Below are 18595 nucleotides of genomic sequence, written 5' to 3' on the forward strand. Positions count from 1 at the left end.
CAATGGCACCACCCCCCAACACCAGCAGCATCTCAACTTCCTCCTCCTAATAAGCAGATTTGAAGCCTTGGTCGAGGGTATAGAAGACTGTCATGGGGCAACGACTCACCCTTGCGGCGCCTCCTGCTGGCTCTCTGGGAATTAGCTCTTTTTACCAGCTCCGGAGCACCCTCTGCTGGTGTCTTGCCATCGCTGGCCCCTGTGTCCCTCCCAGACCCCGGTGCTCTTTTACCTGGGGTGTTGCCCCTCCAGGCTATACCCCACAGATCTGGGTCTCCCCTCCCCGGGGAACCCCCCAGCCTCTATCCCTATCTTGCCTCAGCCTATGGGCTACTGCCAGTCACCATCTAGCCCCCTTTCACTGGGGCTGACTGCAGTCTGTATAAGTCAGTCATCATAGGCAGGATGGGTTTGGACCTGCTGCCTCCGCCTATCCTTGGGCTGCCCTGCTGCAACCCCAGTACCCTGTCTTAGGTCATCTGCCAGGCCTGCAGCCTGGGGCTTTTCCAGTCTGGAGCCTCCCAGCTCCTCTGGCCTTCCCCAGCCCTGCTTCATCTCAGGTACCTTTGTACACTCCCCAGTCAGCCCCACTTTTCCTTCCCTGCCACAGTCCTCTCCCCAGGCTGTTTTAAGCCTTTTAAGGCAGGAGTGGGTGACCACCCCGCTACAAAGACCTCCCAACCACTCTAGCACGCATATCAACCATCCACCCCTTTGGGCACTGTCTGCTCCCATTCTGTGCCAACTGGGTAGCTATCACTACAGACAGATGGGCCCTAGAAGTCATCCGCTCTGGCTATACAATCCCTTTCCTGTCCATACCCCCCACCTACCCCATCCCTCTTCAGGGACCCCTCTCATGACCACTTGCTCTGACAAGATGTTCAACATTTTCTGCAATTAGGTGCTGTGGAGACAGGGCCAGCTCAGCACAGGGGGAAGGGGTTTTACTCCCACTATTTTTGATACAAAAGAAAAGTGGGAGCTGGCGACCCATTCTTGGCCTCAGCCGACTAAACAGGTTCGTCAAGAAGCAACAATTCAAGATGGTTGCCTTAACAGCAATAATTCCAGTGCTGGAGCTGGGAGATTGGTTTTCAGCCCTCGACATGCAAGACACTTATTTTCACATCACTATACACCCTGCCCGCAGACGCTTTCTCAGATTTGCCCTGGGCTCAGACCATTACCAATACAAGACCATTACCTTTGGGCTCGCAAAGCACCCCTGGTCTTCTCAAAGGTTCTTGCGGTGGTAACGGCACATCTCAGGAAAAAAAGAGATAATAATCTTTCTGTACCTGGATGATTGCCTGCTGAAGTCACACACCCACAAAAAAGCCATCCGATCCACGCAGATGACTATCGACTGCTTCCAGAGTCTTGACCTGCAAATAAATATAAACAACTCTACGCTACATCCAACCCAACAACTGGAATTTATAGGCACACACCTAGACTTGATAACAGGGTTCGCCTCTCTATTGTCAGATTCTACACCATAAAGAATCTTGTTGGCCAGTTGAGGATCAGCCCATGGGTGACAGCCCCTGACTGCCTGCAACTTCTAGGCCACATGGCTGCATGTACTTTTGTTGTCAAGAACGCATGCCTGTACATGCAGTGCCTACAAGGTTGGTTGGCCACCATCTACAAACCAAATGTGCACAGACTAAATAGACTACTAACTATACCTCCAAAGATCAAGGATTCACTATTATGGTGGACTCTACCACACAACATGTGCTCCAGGGTCCTGTTCTCTCAGGATTCTCCCTCACTTATAATCATGACAGATGCCTCCCTCACTGGGTGGGGGGCACACATGGGACATCACACGACTCAGAGCCTATGGTCCTCTACAAAAAACACACTACATATAAATCTTCTAGAGCTCTGAGTTGTTCAAAATGCCTGTCTCTACTTTCTCCCACTCATCAAGAAACAAAGGATCAGGGTGATGTACGTTTTACATAAACAGACAAGGGGGCACTCGATCCCATTCACTGTGCACCCAGGCTAGGAAACTTTGGAATTGGTGCCTCCAACACAACATACATATCTCAGCCTCATACCTGGCCAGGTAGCAGAACACCACAGCAGACAAGCTCAGTCAATCTTTTCCCCTAGATCACGAATGGGAGATAAACAGTACCATCTTACACGGCATCTTCCACAGTTGGGTTATCCTCAATTGGATCTATTTGTAACTGCAACCAACACAAAATGCCCCAGATTCTGCTGCAGAGCGGGTCTGGGAAAGCACTCCCTGGAGGATGCGTTCATGATCACATGGACCGATAACTTGTTGAATGCATTCCCACCAATACCACAGGGTGATACAGAAGATATGAACAGACAGGGCCAGCATCATCCTAATAGCTCCTACATGGCCCAGACAGACATGGTACCCATTTCTAACATGATGTCCACTTGTGCCCTGATCTCGCTCCCTCCCCTTCAACGCAGGGGCTAGTTACACCACCCCAATATAGCAATGCTCAACCTCAAGGCATGGCTCTTCAATGGTTCTCTACTGAAGAATTAGATTGTTCCCAACAAGTCCGAATGGTGCTGTTACACAGCAGGACACAATCTACACATACTACCTATCTTCATAAATGGACTAGGTTCACCACGTGGTGTTCCACCGGGCACACCTCTCCTGCTTCCGCCCCTCTCTTACTTATACTGGACTGGTCTTCTAGAACTTAAATTATCCGGGTTTTCCTTTAGCTCAATAAAAATACATCTAGCAGCAATCACAGTGTTTCACCAAAAGATCGATGACACAGTGATCTTTGCCCACCCTATCACAAAGAGATTCCTCAAGGGCATCCAAACCCTGTATCCGGACATTAGACCAGCCACTCAGCCAGGGGACTTACACTTGGTCCTCAAAGCCCTGATGCACAAACCTTTTGCACCACTAGCAACCTGTTCCCTACTGCACCTATCCATGAAAGCTGCATTTTTAATGGAAATTACATCCATGGGAGAACTTTGAGCACTCATGGCTGAACCTCTGTACACTATCTTTTTGAAAGATAAAGTCACGCTTTGAACTCATCCTAAATTTCTCCCTACGGTGCATTTGTCCTTCCACCTCAACAAATCTATTCATCTACCAGCCTTCTTTCCTAAACTGCATGTGAATCCTTTGAAGCTGCAATGCACACCCTTGATGTTTGCAGGGTGTTATCTTTTTATCTGGATAGAAGTAAGCTGTTTAGAACTTCCCCTAAACTTTTTATCTCAATATCAGAACACTCTAAGGGCAAATCGATATCCACCCAAAGAATATCTAACTGGATATCAGACTACATCCACTTATGCTACCAATTAAAGCACATACAACCTCCAACCTCAGTCAAGGCACACTCTACTAGATCTTTGTCATCCTCTATAGCATTTCTACATAACATTCCACTTGCAGACATAAGAACATAAGAATAGCCATATTGGGTCAGACTAAAGGTCCATCTAGCCCAGTATCCTGTCTTCCGACAGTGGCCAATGTCAGGCGCCCCAGAGGAAATGAACAGAACAGGTAATCATCAAGTTATCCATCCCCTGTTTCCCATTTCCAGCTTCTGGCAAACAGAGGCTAGGAACACCATCCCTGACCATCCTGGCTAATAGCCATTGATGGACCTATCCTCCATGAATTTATCTAGTTCTTTTTTTAACCCTGTTATAGTCTTGGCCTTCACAACATCCTCTGGCAAGGAGTTCCACAGGTTGACTATTTGTTGTGTGAAAAAATACTTCCTTTTGTTTGTTTTAAACCTGCTGCCTATTAAATTCATTTGGTGACCCCTAGTTCTTGTGTTATGAGAAGGAGTAAATAACACTTCCTTATTTACTTTCTCCACACCAGTCATGATTTTATAGACCATATCCCCCCTTAGTCATCTTTTTTCCAAGCTGAAAAGTCCCAGACTTATTAATCTCTCCTCATATGGAAGTCACACCATATCCCTAATAATTTTGTTGCCCTTTTCTGCAAGGCTGCCACTTGGGCTTCAGAGCACACCTTTGCCAAAAATTACGCTCTCACACAGGGACCCCGGATGGACACTCGAGTGGGATGAGTTGTGCTGTCAACGGCTTTTCTACCAGATCCCAAGTCCTTACCATCCTAAGAGATGCTGCCTTTAAGTCCCCTGGAGTGGAACACCCACAGGGACATCTCTCAAATAAGAGGAGGTTACTCGCCTTGTGCAGTAACTGGTGTTCTTCGAGATGAGTGTCCCTGTGGGTGCTCCACTACCCACTCTCCTCCCCTCTACTTTGGAGTTTGGAGCAGGCTCTGTTGTAGAGAAGGAACTGTGTAGTCCAGGCTGCACACACGCTACTGAGGCACCAGCAGCACGTTGGGCAGGCATTGTGCATGCGCGGCCCGTATGGGCACTGCTGTAAAACTCTCAGAGCGAAGGCACAGTGAGTGGAGTGGAGCACCCACAGGGACACTCATCTCAAAAAACATCAGTTACTGCACAAGGTGAGTAACCTCCTCTTCGGCTTATTATTCTACTGTAATTAATAATTGAAATTCTAGTTTATTCTTTCTCATCTTGCTTTAGTGATTCCTTACTCTTTACTGCCCATTAGTGAATTTTGAGAGGAGAAACTGTGCACCAGAACTGAAAATGTCTTAGTTGATCATTTTCTTTTTGTTAGCAATTCCTCTCCTCAATCTACCACCCTAGTAGTTTGTTAAATGACCAAAATACAATTCAAAACTAATTGTTTTTTTTTCTCTAAAGGGAGACCTCAACACACCTTAAGGTTCATTAATATAATTTGAGATTATCATCTTAATGCTAATAATCAGTTGTTAGGAGTCTTTTTACATCTTTGGAAAAATACTTCCAGTGGCATGAGGTAATGGGTTTTAGTCCTGAATCCTCCAGGAATAATTCCAGACTACCTTTGAGTTCCATGAGGGAGAGAGACAGCCTATTTGCGAAGAATAAGACAAGAAACTGCTGTCAAAAAGAAAATTCTCAGACAAGAAATTTTCCATTATTTCAAGGCAACAAGCAGTACATTTAAAAAAAAAACCTTTCCAAATATAAATATAAAATGTTTAAAAAATATGCTGGTATTGTAGATTCTAAATTAGAACATTTTCTTTTTCTTCAGAGGACAGTAGAGAGTTATGTGGACAAACGCATGGGAAGCACTTATGGACCACCAGGCGGGAGAAAAATGACCGTGTTTATTGATGATATTAATATGCCAATAATTAATGAATGGGGAGATCAGGTATAGAAGAAAACTTCATATAAGAAGATATGACTAAAATATATTTTGTAGTATTTAACAAAAATATTTGAATCTTGGATTTTATAAGTCAGATTTTTTCTCATATACAGTAAACATTTTACTCCCTTTTACAATGCAATGTTTTTATTAAACTGTAAATCATAGAAAAGTCATATGATTATGGTGTAATTATTATTAAATAAACATCAGGGAGTAGAATAGATATTCTGAAGATATATCTTGGACTTAGGAGTCATATTTCATATATTATCCTTAACTTTATCATATTTTTAAAAGCTCTCATGAAAGCAGTTTTATCCCCAAAACAGCATGTTATTCAAATGTTCAGCCTGACATTAAATTGAAAGGACTAGTCAGTTTTAGTAAACCAAAAATTTCTGCAAAATAGTTCTGTATTATTTGTGGGAAAGCCATATGGTATGTTGTACACAGACAAAGTAGTTCTTAGTATTGCTCCTAGAGTTATTTAAAATAAGAATATTCCATTCCACATTTCCCTAGATATTGTACTCTCCTCATTCTACTGTGCTTATCCAAAGCCAGTTCACACCACAGAAAACAGATGGCATGTCATAGATGTGCAAAGAGCACAATGAATCTGTTTTCCTTGAACACAGCACATGAGAAAGACCCATAGCTTAGTATGTCTCTTGCCACCCAATAAGCAAAGGAAAGAAGTCATGGAAGTTTCCATAACCAGATACATAAGATATTGCCTTGTGGAAACATATAGGTGTTAGGAAACTCAGCTCTTGAGGGAATTTAGGACACACTCGCTTCCCAGTTGGATGGATACAATTGGGCCAGTACCTATTGGATGGATACATTTCCTCATCAATGATTAATGGAGAAATTATGCCGGGGAATACTAAATATACTCATCTAATAATTTCCTTCTATTAATCTTTTCACCAGAACATCCCAACAAATGGGAAGACCAACTGATATAAATATTAGCATGAAGATATTTCATGGGCAGTATATGTAGCTAATTTTACCATTATTGTTTGTATTATGGTAGAGCTTAGGTCTCCAGACAAGACTGGATCCACTTGCTAAGCACAGTACATTCATATATTTAGAAACTGTCTTTTCCCAAAGAGCTTATAATCTAAATAGACAAGATAGAGAAAGTTGGGAGAAAGCAAATAGCAGTATTTTCCCCATTTTTCAAAATGAGAAACTGAGCCATGGAGAAATTAAGTGATTTGCCCAAGGCCACACAGAAGTCCACAGCAGAGTTAGGAACTGAACCCATCTTCTCTGAGTACTAGTTCAGTGCCTTAACCACAAGATAATACTTCTTTATTTGGTCAAAGTGAGTAAGACAGTGTTTTTATTACCATTTAGTAATATCTTTAAGCTCTGAAAAAAAAATTCTGGTGGTTTGCCATGTAGGAGGTGCTGTGGTCTGTATCTAGACTAAGATAAAAACAAATTTCTCTGAGGATCAGAGGAGAGATTGCAAGAAGAAAGAAAATTAGAAGATGAGCATATTTCCATTTTCTTCTTTTGAAATGGTAATTAATATTTATTTTATAATCTTGTAGGTAACCAATGAAATAGTTCGTCAGATGATGGAAATGGAAGGAATGTACAGTTTAGATAAACCTGGAGACTTCACTACAATTGTTGATGTACAGTTAGTAGCAGCTATGATACACCCTGGAGGAGGCCGTAATGATATCCCACAGCGTTTAAAAAGGCAGTTTACTGTGTTTAATTGCACACTACCATCCAATGCATCCATAGACAAAATTTTTGGTATTCATATTTTTTTGTTATTTTGATTTATTTTACTGTAGACTAATACGTGTAAAATGTATAAACTTGAGTCCTGATTGTCCTCTTACATGAATTTAGATCAGGAGTAACTCCAATGAAGTAATTGGAGTTGTATTAGTATAAAATTGTGCAAGTGGGAGGAGAATTGGGCCTTGCATTAGAATGAGACAGTCAGATTCATTTGATTTGTGACTTAAAGGTGAATTAAATACTTCTTCTAATTTTAAATACACAATAAATCTTTTTAAAAGTTTTCAGTTCCCAAATCATTTAGGGTGAAATTTGTCATATTGGAAAGGGCCCATTCAAGGTCCAGTTCACCTCTTAAGTCCCTGGTGAAGACCTGGTGTAGGCCATATGAAATTAGATGAGTTCCACCCTAACAAAATATATGTATAGGCTTCTGAATTACGAACAAACATATGTTAAGAAATTAATAGTTAATTAATACTTTCCTCTCTGACCTCACAATACATGACCAATATAATTTCCTCTAAAATAGTTGTTGATATTGCTAACATCAAAAGCCATGTAAGGAGCATAGCTCCCTGCACTGGTGCTGTTCACAACAGGCATCTTAGCTCCCAGTGCACTGGATGGATTACCCCCTGTGCGAGGAGTATCACAAGGAATTAAGTTCTTGCTGGTGTTCCACGCAGCCACCTATGCAGGAGGATTTGAGATGCAATTTAGTCTTTGGTTTTTTAAACCAGTGGTTCTCAACCAGGGGTACACATTCCGCTGAGGGTACACAGAGGTCTTCCAGGGGGTATATCAACTCATCTTGATATTTGCCTAGTTTACAATAGGCTATGTAAAAAGCAATAGCAAAGAAACTAAAATTTCATACAGACGACTTGTTTATACTTCTCTATATACTATACACTGAAATGTAAGTACAATATTTATATCAATCAATTTATGTTATAGTTATATGGTAAAAATGAGTAAGTACGCCATTTTTCAGGCATAGTGTGCTGTGACACTTTTGTATTTTTATGTCTGATTTTTGTAAGCAAGTAGTTTTTAAGTGGGGTGAAACTTGGGGGTATGCAAGACAAATCAGACTCCTGAAAGGTATATAGTAGTCTAGAAAGGTTGAGAGCCACTGTTTTAAACTATTTATTATGGGCAAGATTCTGCCATTTATGCTTATTTTGAGTCATACCTTACTTTGCAATTAGTCTCATTGAAAAAATAAATAATTAAAAATACAGAACCCTGAATTCAGGACTTTGCAGGTAAACGGTCTCTTAAATTAATCTAAATAATTAAATTTGAACCCAGGATTTTAATTGTTAAAGTTTTTAATTCACTAACTCATAATTCAGTTTACATCTGAGCATATCATTTTTAAGTTGAGCAATGCCTTTATGTCTTTTAGCAAATTATCTGTCCTTTTTTCACTCTTTTCCTTTCCAATTTCTCTCCCAGTCAAATGTCTTCAGCTGAGTTAGAGGGTCTGTACCTATTATTCTCACCAAGCGTCACTTTTCATAGCTGTCTGGTTTTGGCAGGTATGATCTGGTTGTGTCATTTGTGGAATTTGTTTGGGTAGGATACAGAATAAATTTCAGATCTCAGAATAGAATTTAGAATTACAAAAATGAAAATTGCATGTTAACAAGAAGGATTCTATATTATACTTTTCAAAATCTGTTTTTGAAAATAGACTTGCAAACAGTCATGATTTTCATCTTTCCTTTTGCCCCCATAAATCCCTACTAATTCACATGAATAGTAGAAAAAAAACAGTGGGTCCAACTTTTCTTAGGATGCAAAGGGAACAGAAGGCCAGCTTAACAGGCTACTTGGGAAATCCTCCAGCCTAGGGGGATTCTCTGAATGCAGGTGCATTGGCTCTGCACTTCAACACTGTGCTACCCCCAGCATAGGGGCATGGCTGGAGGTAGAGGGTTTGCAGCTGGAGTGTTTCTATACTTCAGCTGTTTTTGGCTATCTGAACAGCCCATTGAGGCCATAAATAAATGGGCATAGGTTAGAACAGTCCTGAAGTTGCTTTTATTAAGTTAGGACTGAATGGGCCCCAGAGCTGGGGTGCTGCAAAGATAGTATAAAGCCAGCTTTGCACACTACACTCCTATTCTGTGGGTCATGGGCCAAACTTAGTTCAGTTGGCTTCAAGAATCAGGACCAGTGATGTTAGCAAGGCTATTGCTAGTTACTTTATTGGGGTATTACAGTCATTGTATTTCTGCGCTCAACACAGCAAAATGTTTACTACAAAGACTGCCCACTAGGGCAATGAAAGTAGCCAGGACAAAAGAGACACTGAGTTCCATTTCTTCCTTCCTCTGCTCTTCCTTGGCTCTGGAAAATTTTACCCTTCAGGAAAGTTACTCCTGCAAGTTCAGCTCCCCCAGCTCTGCTATCTTCTGCTGTGCTTTTATTTGGTGGGCTCCTATATTAACTTATTTTTAATATTAACTCTGTCTCCTTAGCATCACTTATCTTCCTTTTTCTTTATGACAACCTTTATGTTCATTATCAATTGAAAGAAACTTAAGGTTTTCCTGTTGCATATATGAATTAAAAATAAGGTAAATAATACATACATTCTTATGGGCATAATTGTAAGCTTGTGATTAGTCCCATTTAGGTCAACAGGACTACTCATGTGCCTAATGTTAGGCATGTATAGAAATATTTGCAAGACTAATGGCTGTGCTTGTACCTATTTTTTCTTCTTCAAGTGATTATCCACATGAATGTCACTTCTTGTGTGCATGCACCCCATGCTTCTAACATCAGATTCTTTTGGACAACAGGGTCCGACAGGGCTGCACTTGTGCTCTGAGTGCCCTTGCATCCCCCACACCTGAGTGCATAAAATGTGGAATGGACCCAACTTTCCCTTAGTTCCCTCTTACCACACATGGCTGTGAGATGGAACTCCTACAATTCCACTCCTCTGCACTCTGAGACTTTACTGATTTTGTGTATATCTATCTACTGATCGATACATAGATATAAGTAAATAGTGATATTAGTGCAATTAGTGAAATTGTTTTCTTTTCTATACCTGTTTGCTATACATATGTATATAAAAAAGCTTTTTATGAGGGCTAGGAACTTCCTTGGTACTGGAATTTAGCCACTATGATTGAAATGAAGTCCCTGAAGTTCAAAAATTTTCCCTCCTATGATGCGGTTATTTAGCTTAATGATGGAACTTGAGGTGCCATTTTTATCTTGAAGAGGGGCATATCCCTGATAGATGCTCACTCTGTTTCTCCTTCTCCAAGAGAACATAGAAGGTGAGAGAGGCCTATCATATACTTTTTCTTCTGGAGTGCTCAATGAGATCCTCCACAGAACCAAAGAAAAAAGAGCCTACTGGACCTGAACAGGCTTCCTTGGCTACTGCTTCTATGAATTGCAGCTCAACTCCAAGCTCCTTGACTCAATCAAAGAAACAGTCATTCACTGAGACTGGCAGCACAGCTATGTCCTCCTTCACCCAGTCATCGGAAAAGGGTAGGATGGAACATTGTTCCCAGAGTGAGCACAGGCCTAGGTCACCATTCCTGGGATCCAGTAAAAGGAGCCAGAGATCTCCTCGGGCTACTCAGCCAAATGGTGTTTCATGGCCCAAATCAGGTCCCTCTGATACCCTGATAAAATCCAGTCACCAAACATGTATGGTAGCGTCTCAGGCAGAGGTCTGCACTTACCTGTTACCAATCTCTTGGTATGAACACACAGTGCCATGATTCTGGTACTTACTGCTGTGGTACAGATGTTTTCAGCACCAACTTTCTGAGCATTGACTTTTTTTTGGTACCCCGTGATCTTACAGTGACTGGACAACCTGAGTCACTATTATTATCCCCACCTGTGAGAGTGTCCTATATGGCACAAATAACCAGTACTATTATGATACTGGTCACCTCCCCAGTTCTGGTGGTGGGAGAGATTCAAGCTTACTCCAGGACTCTGGTTAGGGTTGCCCCACCATCAGATAAGGAGTGCTCTTACTCTTCCTCCCCTTCTGAACTGTAGTAGGGAGGTATCTCCCACCACTCTCCTCATTCCCATTCATATTACCATGCTAGTCTGATTGGAATCTAGGAGCTGTCACTGTCAGCATAGAGACCTATGGACTCTAGGAAAGAATACTCACCTTGGGATTCACCCCATGGCCCCAAACCCCTCACCCCTGTAATGTGGAGTCTTGGCCCTATTGGGCCTCTGGAGGGATGCAACCAGTGAAGAGTTCTACCTCTACAGCTCTCTCTAGAGTTAAATCTCTTCTCCTTTCAAAACTCATACAGTTGCTCAAGAGGAACAGATGGCACAGACTCTCACTGTATATCAGAAGGACCAAAAAAGTGAGAAAGAACACCTGCAAATGGAGCAATACCTGATATCAGTAGCCATCCCCTCTTCCTCACTAGACGAGGCAGTAATGTCCCCTTCTTCATTCAACTTGGTGTTTTCAAAATGTTTCAGGAACTTTTGCATCAAATGGCGGATACATTAGAAATGCCTGTGGAGGTAGTGCAAGGGAAATCACATAAGCGTCTAGACCTTCTACGCTTTTCTATGCCCCAAATATTGCCCATGTGAATTAATGAGGGGCTATTATAAGCAACAAGAAATATATGGCAAACCCTGTCATCTGTGACACCTATCTCTACAAAGGCAGACAGGGTCATCAAATCCCTTAAGTTTGGTATGAATATTTTTATGTGCACCAGTTCTTCTTCGAGTGCTTGTTCATGTTGATTCCAATCAGGTGTGTGCATGCGCATATGCACATTGGCCAGAAGATTTTTCCCTTAGCAGCATCCGTCGGGTTGGCCTGGGAGCCTCCTGGAGTCACGCCCTCATGGCGCCTAATATATAGCCCTGCCAACCCTCCATCCCTTCAGTTCCTTCTTACCACCAGTGATGGTGGCTGGAACTTCCCTTGGCGCTTGCTCAGCAAGTTTCCTCTCTATTCCATTGTATATAGTTAGTTAGTTATCAGTAGTGTTCCAGTTAATAGTTTAGTGTAGTATAGTGTTGTTGGGGGTTTCCCCCCACTCTGGCCCCAGCGCCGGGGCATGCTGCGGTCCCCGGGCTTCAAGAACTGCATGGCCTGCGCCAAGCACATGCCGAAAAGTGACCTGCACTTGTCATGTCTTCAGTGCCTGCGGGAGACCCATCAGAAAGATTGTTGTAAGATCTGCTACAAGTTCTGCCCGAGAACACTTAAAGAAAGGGAACAGCAGCTGAAGGTGATCCTCATGGAGGCAGCCCTGTGCCCCCACTCTGATCCGGGCTCGAGAGACCTGACCCCTACAGTGTCGTCCTTGATGCGGAGTGCTCCGGCGCTGTCGGCGACTTCAGCACTGAGGAAGGACTCCTCCACGGATGCCTGGCACCACCATGGCTCGTAACAGGACCCGTCATGGGGTCTCTCCGCTCCCACTTGCCAGTGCCTCAAAAGAAGAAAAAGCCAGCAACTGTTCTCCTCCAGCTAAGGCTCGAGATGTGTGACCCCAGGTGGGCCACTCCTCAACATCTCCTTCCGGGGCTGTGTCAACTGCTGCCAAGCTGCAGCAGTCAAGTCTGGCCCCACCTCGATCACTGGTACCTACGCAGCGGCTGCAGCTTCTGTCCACACCGGAAGCCTACCAGGCTGCTCGAGACCTCCTCCACCTAACAGCACCATTCTCACCTGCCAAGGAGGAACCCTCAATGCTGACGGAGTGCACGTCCTCTAGTGCACTCTAAAGGGAAGCCAGCTATGATGTCGAGGTATACCCCTTCGCCTTGTCCATCGGTGCCTACCCGGTCCAACAGAGAGCCTTCCTGGTCCCCGAGTTCTCAACGTTCGAGGCATTGAGGATCAGCTCCTCCGTGGTCTTGTGTCTGAGACCTCAGAGTCAGAGCCCAACTCCTATCGCTCGAGTAGGAGCAGAAGCCGTAGAGCGAGGTCGGGCAGAGACAGAAGGGAACATCATGCGTGGCCTCTGCAGTGGCAGAATCCACCTCAGTGGCCCTTCTGGACCCACCAGAGCCAGGGAGGAACCCAGAGCCCTCAGTCAGTGGCATCTTCAGTGGCCTCCATCACTTTTGTACCGCTTTCCACTGTGCATCTGCCCCTGGCGCCTACGGTCCCGATACCTTTGCCTCTGGCCCCGTCGTCAACCCCGGCACAACCTCCTCAAAGGTTCCAGCAGCAGAACCGCCAGGACAATTCCACATACCTGGCCAAGTGGAAGAGATTTTCAGTCTGGTCAGCTCAGTGTGATTTGCCGTGGGCGCTAGCCCCAGTGCCCCAGATTTTGGATTAACTTTTCCACTTGAAGCAAGAAGGTCTCTCCTTGTCTTCTATAAGAGTGCACTTGGCTGCCATCTCAGCTTTCCATCTGGGGGTACAGGGCTGCTCAGTTTTAGGTAACCCCCTGATCACCCGCTTCCTGAAGGGCCTCGACAGGTTGTACCCACCTGTCCGCCAACCGGTTCCTGCTTGGGACCACAACTTGGCTCATGGGGCATCCCTTTGAGCCTCTAGCAACATGCTCCCTGCTCTACCTTTCCTACAAGGTTGCGTTCCTGGTGGTGATAACTTCAGCCCAGAGGGTGTGTGAGCTCAGAGCTCTAACATTAGTGCCGCCCTACACAATATTTTTTAAGGACAAGGTTCAGCTCAGACCCCATCCGGCCTTCCTCCCGAAGGTTGTGTCGCAGTTCCACATCAACCAGGACATTTTCCTCCCAGTTTTCTACCCAAAACCTCATGCAAGTAGCAGGGAGCAGAAGCTCCACACTCTTGACGTCTGCAGAGTGCTAGCCTTTTACATCAAGAGGACAAAACCATTCAGGAAGTCGTACAGCTCTTTGTCGCAGTAGCAGACAGGATGAAGGGTCAGCCTGTTTCGACACAGCACATTTCATCATGGATTATGACCGGCATTACCCAAGTGCTACAATCTAGCAGGTATTCCAGCACCCCCAATAATGGTGCACTCTACAAGAGAGCAAGCTTCATCAACAGCTTTCCTGGCTCAAGTCCCCACCCAGGCAATCTGCAGGGCGGTGACTTGGTCATTGATACACACTTTCGCTGCGAATTATGCAATTACTAGACAGGCCAGAGATGATGCGGCCTTTGGTAGACCAGTACTCCAATCAGTGGACGGCTCTGACCCCACCTCCTGAATTAGCTTGGGAGTCACCTGATTGGAATCGACATGAACAAGCACTCGAAGAAGAAAAAACAGTTACTCACTTCTCGTAACTGTTGTTCTTCGAGATGTGTTGTTCATGTCCATTCCAATACCCACCCTCCTACCCTTCTGTTGGAGTAGCCAGCAAGAAGGAACTGAAGGGATGGCAGGTCAGCAAGGCTATATATTAGGCACTATGAGGGCGCAACTCTACGGGGTGCCCAGGCCAACCCAACAGATGCTGCTAAGGGAAAAATCTTCCAGTCAACAGGCACATGAGCATGCACTACACCTGACTGGATTGGACATGAACAACACATCTCGAAGAACAACAGTTACGAGAGGTGAGTAACCGTTTTTTCTTGATCTTTGGTAATAGCATCAATGCAAGAAAGGTCATGACAGCAGGGATGCCCAAAAACAACTCCAAAAGATAATGATTTGAAAAAAGATGTATTTAGCAAGAAAAAATACTCATCAAATCTGCAAATTCACATTGCGAATTACCATGAGCTCCTAGAAGAGTTTGATTGTCTTAATAGGGACAAACTATCAGAATTTATTTTAAAAGTCCCTCAATAAAATAGGGAGAAACTGAAATCTTTGTAACTGAGGGACAATTGGTGGCTCATACATTACTGCATAGCATTAGATATGTTGGCCATTGCAGTACAATCAATGGCTACATCCATTGCCATGTTCAAGATTTCATGGATACAATCTTCAGATATACCAAAGGACCTTGAGATAAGTGAGGACTTCCTATTAAAAAGTTGTTCCCAGTCCAACGCTAGAACCAATGAAGACCTGCACTCTCTGCATGATTTGAGAGCCACTCTCAGTTCCCGGCAATTTACATGCCAGCCTGTAGAAAGCAGCCAGGTTACAAAGTTACTCTAGATAAAGACCTATTCTTACAAACCATTAAATCATCAAAGCCATTTGGGAAGAAACAGAAGCCCTCTGTCTCTTCCTCTGCAGCTGCACATCCCATGTCCACCTCACAGCAGCAAGTTTGATGCCAACTTCAAGAGCCATGCGGAGACTTTTGAGTATCTATATCCTTCCCTCTATTTTTTTGACACCAGCTTTTGAATTTTAGAAAGCCTGGAACTGAATTACCTTAGACAGTTGTGTTTTAGAGGTAATCAATGTGGGGATTTTATTCAATTTCAGTCTCTTCATATCTCCTTCCCCCCTTTCCTAGCCTCTTTGAGGGCCCTCTCATGAGATATTATTAAAGTAAGAAACATCTCCCTTCTAAATCTCATCACACTGGAAGACCTGCCTCTGCAGTTCAGGGGGAAAGTATTTTACTCACATTAGTTTCTTATCCTGAAGAAGAAGGGGAGCTGGTATCCAATCCTTGATTTGAGGTTTCTCAGCAAGTTCATCAGCCATTTTTAATTCAGGAGGGCAACCCTAGGCTCAATATCCTTAGATTTCTTAGACTGGTTTGTGGTTCTCAGTTTCTAAGAAACATACTTTCACCTATCCATTCACTCAGAGCACAGAAAATAGTTGAAATTCTAAGTGGGAACTTCCCACCACCAGTATTGACTTCTGCCCCTTGGTCTTTCAGCTGTACATACCAGCAAATTTGCCAAGCACGTGGCAGTCATGGTGGCCTATATAAGGACCCAAGGGAGTCAGATATACCCAGACCTCCGTGATTGCCTTGTTCAAGGAAGTGAATGTTCCATTCACAAAATCCTACATCTTTTCACCACACTGGGTCTCAGGAAAAACAAAAAAAGGTCATCATTGCTGTTGACCCAGAAAAGAAAGTTCATTGAGGTAATGCTGGTGGATTCCACATCAGCTGAGTTTATCTGCCATAGGGAAGACTCAAGACCAAACTAGATCTCCTCAGCCAGCTGTAGGCTTACCCACAAATGTCTGTAAGAGTATGCCTTAGACACCTGGTTCATGTGGCCTCTTAAGCATACATTATACATCATGCAAGACATCACCTACATTCCATGCAAGGGTGTTTGAAATCTGTGTATCTACCCAATAGACATCACATGCACATGAGGGTTCAGGTTCCTCAAAAAGTCTTGTGTCATTAAACTGGTGGAAGGACCCTTTCCAGGTATGCAAGGAGTACTGTTTTCTCCTCCCTCCCTACCAAGAAACTGGTCACAGCTGCCTCCATACTTGGGTAGGAAGTTCACCTAGACTCCTCATAGACACAAGAGTTCTGGACTCTTGCAGATACTCACCTTCACATAAACTTTCTATAACTTAGAGCTATTTGTCTAGTGTGCACAACATTTCTTCCCATGGTACATAGACTAACAGTCTAGGTAATGACAGACAACACAACAATGTTTGACGTCAACAGACAGGGAAGAGCACATTCATTCCTCCCCCTACACCCTCCCACACATACACACTTTGCCAAGAAGTTGTTCATCTCTGGAACTAGTGCATTCATCACTGAATCACACAAGTAGCTCTGCAACTACCAGGCTTGCAGAATGTCATAATGGACCAGCTCAGCAGGCAATTTGCAAATGACTACAAATGGACTGTCAAAGACACCATCCTACTGAGCAGCTTTGCAGATGGGGATACCTGACAGTTGACCTGTTTTACTTCAGATTGGAACAAGAAATGCCAAACATGCTGTTCAAAGGAAGGCCTGAGTCCAGGCTTCCAGTTGGATGCTTTGCTTGTCTCATGGTCTCTGTTTATCCACCAATTTCTTATCTACCAACCCTGTTAATACTTAGGGAACGCAGCAGGACTCAGCAGTAGTGATTATGCTGGCCCCAGCTTGGTCCAAACTCTCCTGTCAACTCACCCTCTCATAACATTACCTGTCTTATTTGATATGATCTGATCTCCCAGAACAAAGGTCAGATCCTTCACCCAAACCCAGCATCACTGCATCTGACAACATAGATATGGACTGGTCAATTACTGTCAAAAGAAGCTGCTCCTGCTGATGTCCATGATACTGATACACAGCAGAAAGGACTCAACTAGACTGACCTATTCAGCCAAATGGAAGAGATTCTCTCTTTGGCTCTATAATGCCACTTATCTCCCTTAGAAGCCCCATACCTACTATTCTGGGCTGTCTGCTATACTAAAGCATTTAGGGCTATCCATCAGCTCCATATGTGTATATTTAGCAACAATACCCAGTCACTGTCTTCCACGATATTTTATCACCCTATAATTGCTTAGATTTCTCAGGGGCCTTATTTGTACATTTTCTGCAGTCCAGGGGCCCTCTCCTTCAGGGGACCTTAATGCAGTCTTAGCGGAACAACTTGCTATCTGTACTGTCTATCCATGAAAATGGCCTTTTGTAGCTATAACATCAGCTCAAAGGGTAGGGGAGATTCAGGTCCTCATGGATGGTCCACTTTACCTGGTGCTCCTTGAAGACAAAGTGATCCTGAAGCTTAACCCTAAATTTTAACCAAAGATTGTTTTAGATTTTCATCTGAATCAGATGATTCACTGTCCAGTTTTCTTTCCAGACCTCACTTAAACAAGGAGACGCCAATTGGCACATCCTTGATGGGGTTAGGGCTCTTTCATGTGATCTTGACAGAACAGGACTTTCAGGAACTCTCCCATGCTGTTTGTAGAATTTGCTGATAGGATGAAAGGTCAGACACTATCCACCCAAAGACTATCTAAATGATATCTAACTGTATTAGATCATGCTATGAGTTAGCAAAATTAGGCTAGAGCCCACTCCACCAGGGCTCAGGCGACTTCTGCCGTTTCCTTGGGAAGCGTATCAATTTCAGAAATGTTCAGGGCAGCTACATGAGAATCAGTGCACACTTTTATCCAGCACTATTCCTTAGCTGAGACCTCAAGATTTGACGCCCTCTTAGGCATTCCTGTCTTGCAACCATTATTAAAATAGGACTCCTACCACTCACCTTCTGATTATGAGGTCCTTGCTTGCTAAGTCACTAGAAGTGGAATCCATGTTGACAATCACTCAAAGAAGAAAAAATGGTTACTTACCTAACAGTAACTGCAGTTCTTTTAGATGTATTGTTCCCACTGATTCTCTGGCACACCTTCCTTCTCTGCTACTTCAGAGTCCTATATCACTTGAATTCTGTAATGGTAAAGGAACTGAAAGATAGTTAGGTCCATTCCACTCTTTATGTCCTTCTGGGGTGTATTTGCAAGGCCCAATAGACACTGCTGGCCAAAAAAAATGCAATCTCACATGAATGGGGGGCCTGTGCACCAGACCAGAAGTGTAATCTATATAGACAATGTATCTCAATGAACCATGGCGACTGTAAGATAAATAACCTCTCTTTCTTAGGAAAGAATGAATTATATCTTGCAAT

The 18595-nt window shown here is 43.6% G+C and overlaps 1 protein-coding gene across 1 annotated transcript in view; it reads left to right on the forward strand.

The window, feature by feature from the left end:
- Positions 1 to 18595, forward strand: part of DNAH8 (dynein axonemal heavy chain 8) — a 617537-nt gene that overhangs the window by 458091 nt on the left and 140851 nt on the right. The window contains exons 56-57 of the mRNA XM_043511607.1: positions 5149 to 5271; positions 6843 to 7056. Of these exons, the coding sequence (XP_043367542.1) occupies positions 5149 to 5271; positions 6843 to 7056 (337 nt within the window). The remainder of the gene's footprint in view (positions 1 to 5148; positions 5272 to 6842; positions 7057 to 18595) is intronic.

Source organism: Dermochelys coriacea, chromosome 3, assembly GCF_009764565.3.
Source record: "Dermochelys coriacea isolate rDerCor1 chromosome 3, rDerCor1.pri.v4, whole genome shotgun sequence".
In the NCBI taxonomy this organism is placed as follows: domain Eukaryota; kingdom Metazoa; phylum Chordata; order Testudines; family Dermochelyidae; genus Dermochelys; species Dermochelys coriacea.